This window comes from Lucilia sericata, unplaced genomic scaffold (assembly GCF_015586225.1).
Source record: "Lucilia sericata isolate MDLA Ls3-8-SP2 unplaced genomic scaffold, ASM1558622v1 Contig004139F_arrow, whole genome shotgun sequence".
Lineage (NCBI taxonomy): Eukaryota > Metazoa > Arthropoda > Insecta > Diptera > Calliphoridae > Lucilia > Lucilia sericata.
Window position 1 is genome coordinate 120 of NW_023997159.1, and position 9,025 is coordinate 9,144.

A 9,025-nucleotide genomic window follows, 5' to 3' on the forward strand; every position below is an offset into this window, starting at 1 on the left:
CAAAAATTAAATTTTCATAGAAAATTTAATTTTCATAAAAAGTCGAATTTTTATAGAAAATTGAATTTTCATAGAAAAATTAAATTTTAATATAAAAGTCGAATTTTCATAGAAAGTCGAATTTTCATAAAATTTTTAAAAAAATGTAATTTTTCATAGAACAATTGAATTTCATAGAAAAATCAAATTTTTATAGAAAAATTTAATTTTAAAAAAAATTGAATTTTCATAGAAAATTTATTTTCATTGAATTTAATTTTCATAATAAAAATTTAATTTTTATAGAAAAAATTTAATTTTCATAGAAATTTAATTTTTATTAGAAAAATTTAATTTTCATAGAAAAATCGAATTTTCATAGAAAATCAATTTTCATAGAAAAATCGAATTTTCATAGAAAAATCGAATTTTCATAGAAAAATCGAATTTTCACAGAAAAATCGAATTTTCATAGAAAATCGAATTTTCACAGAAAAATCGAATTTTCACAGAAAAATCGAATTTTCATAGAAAATCGAATTTTCACAGAAAAATTTAATTTCACAGAAAAATTTCATTTTCACAGAAAAATTTAATTTTCACAGAAAAATTTCATTTTCACAGAAAAATTCGATTTTCACAGAAAAATTTCATTTTTATAGAAAAATTCGATTTTTCTATGAAAATTCGATTTTTCAGTTTTCATAAAAATCGAAAAAGTGAATTTTCTTATTTTTTTTTTTAATTTTTAATCGAACTTATAGAAAAATTCAATTTTCATCATGATAAATTTAATTTTAATTTAATGAAAACCTATTTTAATTCTTTAGCTAATTCATAATAGTTTCACTCTTTATATAGAAAACTAAATTTACAATTTTTTGATTGCTTAAAATATATACTAATTTAGATTGTTCATTTATGTGTTATTAAAATTTAAATTAACGCTATTTTCTTAAATTACTAATATTTATGTGTGTTTCAATTTAAATATTATTTACTAACTGGCAATTCTGTCTAATATAAAATTACTACTAAAAAATACAACTCTTCAATAGAACAAAATTGCAGTTGGCATACTGTCATAGAAAAAATGCCGTAAATTTTGACAGCTCTTAATAAGAATAAGCAAAAATTAATTTACACAAACTTTTTTATATTTTCCTCCTAACTTTCTGCAATTTTTCTATAAATTAAATAAATAAACAACACAATAAAGGTAATAAACAAGTTAACAGACAAATAAATTACAATTCTAAAACAAAATACTCTCTAACTAAAAAGGAAAACAAACAAAAACTTGCCAGAAAATCTTGTGAATAACAGAGGGATAAAAGAAATAAACACAATTTCTACTAGTTTCTATTAGAGAAGACTGTAAAAACACACCTGCTAAAATGTCTCACACGATTCTTTTGGTACAACCTGGTTCCCGGCCAGAAACACACGCACCTACAGCGACTACGACAGTGTCAACGACTGCATGGAAGGTGTTTGTCGCATTTATGAAAGCATTTGAAACGTATTAACCCCAATACAAACCCACCATCACTTATATTAGCCAACTGTTCGATTTCTTAGACCAATTGGCCGATATTAGCTGTTTGGTTTATCAGAAATCCACAAATACCTATGCGCCCTACAATAAAGAATGGATTAAGGAGAAAATCTATGTATTGCTAAGACAAGCGGCCGGTAGCTCAGACTGATGTCATAATAATGTTTTAAGTGTTTAGCAGCAGCAGCCGCAATAAATACACATTAGCCCCAAAAACACTACAACAACAAAACAGCATTAACATCCTCAACTCCTTAGAACATCCATCAGCATCTAATCCAAATCTTTTTTTTATTATAAATATTTAAACCATGTAAAAAAAGAAGTATAATTAACAATTGAATTTGTCAATTGATTTTAGCAGTAGTAGTATCCTCCTCGTCATGTAAGAAAATTGAACTGGTGTGTGCAGTGTGAGTTACTAAAACAAAACAATAATTTGTTCTTTTCACTTAATTTTTCTCTGTAAACTTTTCTATTTTTTTAATAAGTATGAATTTTTTATTTAATTTTTTTATTGTTAATTAAAAATATAAATCGCGGAAATCGAAAGCAATGAGTGCTTTTCTTTTCTTAATAAAATAAATAATAAAATCAACAATATCAAATTGAGTTTTTGTAAAATGTGTTTTTTTTGAATTCAGCAAAATTATTTTTCAAAGTTTAATTTTCTTTCTCTTAAATAAAATAAAAAATATTTATCAAATATTTTAGTTTGTAAGCATTTTTTCGTCTTTTTTTAGACAAAAGAAAAATCTAATAAAAATAATGTAAAATTTAAGATTTTCTGTGCATTTTTTATTTTTGGCGGGAAAAGACAATGGTAAAAAAAGTTAGGTTAGGAAGAACTTTATATACCGTTATTCTTCCATGTGGATTTCTTTAGACATGTATTACTAGTTATTTATAAAAGTCTATAGTCTGCACTTAATAGCAGTCTTAAGTCGACTATAGATCAGTCTACAGTCTGAACTATAGATCAATTTATAGTCTGGACCATAAAGCAGTCTATTATAGTCTAGACTATAGGGCAGTGTAAAATACAGAATAATCTATAATTTGAACTATAGAAAAGTCTACAGTCTGGACATAGAACAGTCTACAGTAATGGACTATAAAATAGTCTGGACTATAGATCATCTATAGTCTGGACTACACAACCATATATAGTCTGGACTATAGTTCAGTCCTATAGTCTGGACTATACATAAGTCTAGAGTCTGGACTAAGATCAGTCTATAGTCTGGACTAAGATCAGTCTATAGTCTGGACTAAGATCAGTCTATAGTCTGGACTAAGATCAGTCTATAGTCCTGGACTAAGATCAGTCTATAGTCTGGACTAAGATCAGTCTATAGTCTGGACTAAGATCAGTCTATAGTCTGGACTATAGATCATTCTATAGTCTGAACTATAGATCATTCTATAGTCTGGACTATATATCATTCTATAATCTTGTCTATAGATCATTCTATAATCTGGACTATAGATCATTCTATAATCTGGACTATAGATTATTCTATAGTCTAGACTATAGATCATTCTATAGTCTAGACTATAGATCATTCTATAGTCTAGACTATAGATCATTCTATAGTCTAGACTATAGATCATTCTATAGTCTAGACTATAGATCATTCTATAGTCTAGACTATAGATCATTCTATAGTCTAGACTATAGATCATTCTATAGTCTAGACTATAGATCATTCTATAGTCTAGACTATAGATCATTCTATAGTCTAGACTATAGATCATTCTATAGTCTAGACTATAGATCATTCTATAGTCTAGACTATAGATCATTCTATAGTCTAGACTATAGATCATTCTATAGTCTGGACTATAGATCATTCTATAGTCTGGACTATAGATCATTCTATAGTCTGGACTATAGATCATTCTACAGTCTGGACTATAGATCATTCTATATGGACTATAGATTATTCTATAGTCTGGACTATAGATTATTCTATAGTCTGGACTATAGATTATTCTATAGTCTGGACTATAGATTATTCTATAGTCTGGACTATAGATTATTCTATAGTCTGGACTATAGATTATTCATAGTCTGGACTATAGATTATTCTATAGTCTGGACTATAGATTATTCTATAGTCTGGACTATAGATTATTCTATAGTCTGGACTATAGATTATTCTATAGTCTGGACTATAGATTATTCTATAGTCTGGACTATGATTATTCTATAGTCTGGACTATAGATTATTCTATAGTCTGGACTATAGATTATTTTATAGTCTGGACTATAGATTATTCTATAGTCTGGACTATAGATTATTCTATAGTCTGGACTATAGATCATTCTATAGTCTGGACTATAGATCATTCTATAGTCTGGACTATAGATCATTCTATATTCTGGACTATAGATCATTCTATAGTCTGGACTATAGATTATTCTATAGTCTGGACTATAGACTATTCTATAGTCTGGACTATAGATTATTCTATAGTCTGGACTATAGATTATTCTATAGTCTGGACTATAGATTATTCTATAGTCTGGACTATAGATTATTCTATAGTCTGGACTATAGATTATTCTATAGTCTGGACTATAGATTATTCTATAGTCCAGGACTATAGATAATCTATAGTCGACTATAGATCTATAGTCCAGACTATAGAATATCTATAGTCCAGACTATAGAATATCTATAGTCCAGGACTAAGATATCTATAGTCAGACTATGATTATCTATAGTCCCAGACTATAGAATATCTATAGTCCAGACTATATACTCTATAGTCCAGCTTAGAATGATCGATAGTCCATAATATAGAATGATCTATAGTCCAGACTATAGAATGATTTCTAGTCCAGACTATAGAATATCTATAGTCGACTATAGAATAATCTATAGTCCAGACTATAGAATAATCTATAGTCCAGACTATAATATTATAGTCTGACTATAGAATATCTATAGTCCAGACTATAGTCTCTAGTCCAACTATAGAATATCTATAGTCCAGACTATAGATAATCTATAGTCCAGCTATAGAATAATCTATAGTCCAGACTATAGAATAATCTATAGTCCAGACTATAGATAATCTATAGTCCAGACTATAGATATCTATAGTCCAGACTATAGAATATCTATAGTCCAGACTATAGAATAAGCTATAGTCCAACTATAGAATATCTATAGTCCAGACTATAGATAATCTATAGTCCAGACTATAGAATTATCTTATAGTCCATATAATTATCGATAGTCGACTATAGAATGATCTATAGTCCATACTATAGAATGATCTATAGTCCAGACTATAGAATGATCTATAGTCTAGACTATAGAATGATCTATAGTCGACATAGAATGATCTATAGTCTAGACTATAGAATGATCTATAGTCCTAGACTATAGAATGATCTATAGTCTAGACTATAGAATGATCTATAGTCTAGACGATAGAATGATCTATAGTCTAGACTATAGAATGATCTATAGTCCTAGACCTATAGAAGGATCTATAGTCTAGACTATAGAATGATCTATAGTCTAGACTATAGAATGATCTATAGTCTAGACTATAGAATGATCTATAGTCTAGACTATGAATGATCTATAGTCTAGACTATAGAATAATCTATAGTCCAGATTATAGAATGATCTATAGTCCAGATTATAGAATGATCTATAGACAAGATTATAGAATGATCTATAGTCCAGACTATAGAATGATCTATAGTTCAGACTATAGAATGATCTAATAGTCAGACTATAGACTGATCTATAGTCCAGACTATAGACTGATCTTAGTCCAGACTATAGACTGATCTTAGTCCAGACTATAGACTGATCTTAGTCCAGACTATAGACTGATCTTAGTCCAGACTATAGACTGATCTTAGTCCAGACTACTTAGACTGATCTTAGTCCAGACTCTAGACTTATGTATAGTCCAGACTATAGACTGAACTATAGTCCAGACTATATATGGTTGTGTAGTCCAGACTATAGACTGATCTATAGTCCAGACTATTTTATAGTCCATACTGTAGACTGTTCTATTGTCCAGACTGTAGACTTTTCTATAGTTCAAATTATAGATTATTCTGTATTTTACACTGCCCTATAGTCTAGACTATAATAGACTGCTTTATGGTCCAGACTATAAATTGATCTATAGTTCAGACTGTAGACTGATCTATAGTCGACTTAAGACTGCTATTAAGTGCAGACTATAGACTTTTATAAATAACTAGTAATACATGTCTAAAGAAATCCACATGGAAGAATAACGGTATATAAAGTTCTTCCTAACCTAACTTTTTTTACCATTGTCTTTTCCCGCCAAAAATAAAAAATGCACAGAAAATCTTAAATTTTACATTATTTTTTATTAGATTTTTCTTTTGTCTAAAAAAAGACGAAAAAATGCTTACAAACTAAAATATTTGATAAATATTTTTTATTTTATTTAAGAGAAAGAAAATTAAACTTTGAAAAATAATTTTGCTGAATTCAAAAAAACACATTTTACAAAAACTCAATTTGATATTGTTGATTTTATTATTTATTTTATTAAGAAAAGAAAAGCACTCATTGCTTTCGATTTCCGCGATTTATATTTTAATTAACAATAAAAAAATTAAATAAAAAATTCATACTTATTAAAAAAATAGAAAAGTTTACAGAGAAAAATTAAGTGAAAAGAACAAATTATTGTTTTGTTTTAGTAACTCACACTGCACACACCAGTTCAATTTTCTTACATGACGAGAGGATACTACTACTGCTAAAATCAATTGACAAATTCAATTGTTAATTATACTTCTTTTTTACATGGTTTAAATATTTATAATAAAAAAAAGATTTGGATTAGATGCTGATGGATGTTCTAAGGAGTTGAGGATGTTAATGCTGTTTTGTTGTTGTAGTTGTTTTTGGGGCTAATGTGTATTTATTGCGGCTGCTGCTGCTAAACACTTAAAACATTATTATGACATCAGTCTGAGCTACCGGCCGCTTGTCTTAGCAATACATAGATTTTCTCCTTAATCCATTCTTTATTGTAGGGCGCATAGGTATTTGTGGATTTCTGATAAACCAAACAGCTAATATCGGCCAATTGGTCTAAGAAATCGAACAGTTGGCTAATATCATAAGTGATGGTGGGTGTATTGGGGTTAATACGTTTCAAATGCTCTTCATAAATGCGACAAACACCTTCCATGCAGTCGTTGACACTGTCGTAGTCGCTGTAGGTGCGTGTTTCTGGCCGGGAACCAGGTTGTACCAAAAGAATCGTGTGAGACATTTTAGCAGGTGTGTTTTTTACAGTCTTCTCTAATAGAAACTAGTAGAAATTGTGTGTTTATTTCTTTTATCCCTCTGTTATTCACAAGATTTTTCTGGCAAGTTTTTGTTTGTTTTCCTTTTTAGTTAGAGAGTATTTTGTTTTAGAATTGTAATTTATTTGTCTGTTAACTTGTTTATTTACCTTTATTGTGTTGTTTATTTATTTAATTTATAGAAAAATTGCAGAAAGTTAGGAGGAAAATATAAAAAAGTTTGTGTAAATTAATTTTTTGCTTATTCTTATTAAGAGCTGTCAAAATTTACGGCATTTTTTCTATGACAGTATTGCCAACTGCAATTTTGTTCTATTGAAGAGTTGTATTTTTTAGTAGTAATTTTATATTAGACAGAATTGCCAGTTAGTAAATAATATTTAAATTGAAACACACATAAAATATTAGTAATTTAAGAAAATAGCGTTAATTTTAAATTTTAATAACACATAAATGAACAATCTAAATTAGTATATATTTTAAGCAATCAAAAAATTGTAAATTTAGTTTTCTATATAAAGAGTGAAACTATTATGAATTAGCTAAAGAATTAAAATAGGTTTTCATTAAATTAAAATTAAATTTTATCATGAAAATTGAATTTTTCTATAAGTTCGATTAAAAATTAAAAAAAAAAATTAAGAAAATTCACTTTTTCGATTTTTTATGAAAACTGAAAAATCGAATTTTCATAGAAAAATCGAATTTTTCTATAAAAATGAAATTTTTCTGTGAAAATCGAATTTTTCTGTGAAAATGAAATTTTTCTGTGAAAATTAAATTTTTCTGTGAAAATGAAATTTTTCTGTGAAAATTAAATTTTTCTGTGAAAATTCGATTTTTCTATGAAAATTCGATTTTTCTGTGAAAATTCGATTTTTCTGTGAAAATTCGATTTTCTATGAAAATTCGATTTTTCTGTGAAAATTCGATTTTTCTATGAAAATTCGATTTTTCTATGAAAATTCGATTTTTCTATGAAAATTCGATTTTTCTATGAAAATTCGATTTTTCTATGAAAATTAAATTTTTCTATAAAAATTAAATTTTTCTATGAAAATTAAATTTTTCTATAAAAATTAAATTTTTCTATGAAAATTAAATTTTTCAATGAAAATTAAATTTTTCTATGAAAATTCAATTTTTCTTTAAAAATTAAATTTTTCTATAAAAATTTGATTTTTCTATGAAATTCAATTGTTCTATGAAAATTACATTTTTCTTTAAAAATTTTCTATGAAAATTCGACTTTTCTATGAAAATTCGACTTTTATATTAAAATTTAATTTTTCTATGAAAATTCAATTTTTCTATAAAAATTCGACTTTTTTATGAAAATTAAATTTTTCTATGAAAATTTAATTTTGTATAAAAATTTGATTTTTCTATGAAAATTCGACTATTCTATGAAAATTCGACTTTATATTAAAATTTAATTTTTCTATGAAAATTCAATTTTTTTATGAAAATTCGACTTTTCTATGAAAATTAAATTTTTCTATGAAAATTAAATTTTTCTATGAAAATTCAACATTTGAGTTAGTTTAGTTAGTTTAGTTAGTTAGTTAGTTAGTTAGTTATTAGTTAGTTAGTTAGTTTAGTTAGTTAGTTAGTTAGTTAGTTATTATTAGTTAGTTAGTTAGTTAGTTAGTTAGTTAGTTAGTTAGTTAGTTAGTTAGTTAGTTATTTAGTTAGTTCGTAGTAGTTAGTTAGTTAGTTATTAGTTAGTTAGTTAGTTAGTTAGTAGTAGTTAGTTAGTGTAGGTAGTTAGTTTAGTTCGTTAGTTAGTTAGTTCGTTAGTTCGTTCGTTAGTTCGTTATTCGTTCGTTTCGTTTCGTTCGTTCGTTAGTTCGTTCGTTCGTTCTTCGTTCGTTCGTTCGTTCGATTCGTTAGTTCGTTCGTTCGTTCGTTCGTCTTCGTTCGTTACGTTTCGTTTCGTTCGTTCGTTCGTTCGTTCGTTCGTTCGTTCGTTCGTTCGTTCGTTCTTCGTTCGTTTCGTTCGTTAGTCGTCGGTCGTTCGTTCGTTAGTTCGTTCGTTCGTTCGTTCGTTCGTTTCGTTCGTTAGTTCGTTCGTTCGTTTCGTTTCGTTCGTTCGTTTCGTTCGTTCGTTCGTTCGTTCGTTCGTTCGTTCGTTCGTTCGTTCGTTCGTTCGTTCG

General features: G+C 27.4%; 1 protein-coding gene and 1 pseudogene across 1 annotated transcript; one reads left to right on the top strand and one right to left on the bottom strand.

Annotated features, from left to right (window-relative positions):
• The first annotated feature begins 1,365 nt into the window (after positions 1-1,365).
• Positions 1,366-2,151, top strand: LOC119615117 (annotated as a pseudogene).
• A 4,013-nt stretch (positions 2,152-6,164) lies between these two features.
• On the bottom strand, positions 6,165-7,163 carry LOC119615118 (enhancer of rudimentary homolog). The gene is made up of 2 exons (XM_037971196.1): positions 7,019-7,163; positions 6,165-6,952 (listed from the first exon to the last, which is right to left on the bottom strand). The coding sequence occupies exon 2, from the start codon at positions 6,833-6,835 to the stop codon at positions 6,524-6,526; it is 312 nt and encodes a 103-aa protein (XP_037827124.1). The 5' UTR covers positions 6,836-6,952; positions 7,019-7,163; the 3' UTR covers positions 6,165-6,523.
• Between the last annotated feature and the right edge of the window lie 1,862 nt (positions 7,164-9,025).

Coding starts and splice junctions, on each gene's coding strand:
- LOC119615118 (XM_037971196.1), bottom strand. CDS start 6,835: ATGTCTCACACGATTCTTTTGGTACAACCTGGTTCCCGGCCAGAAACA.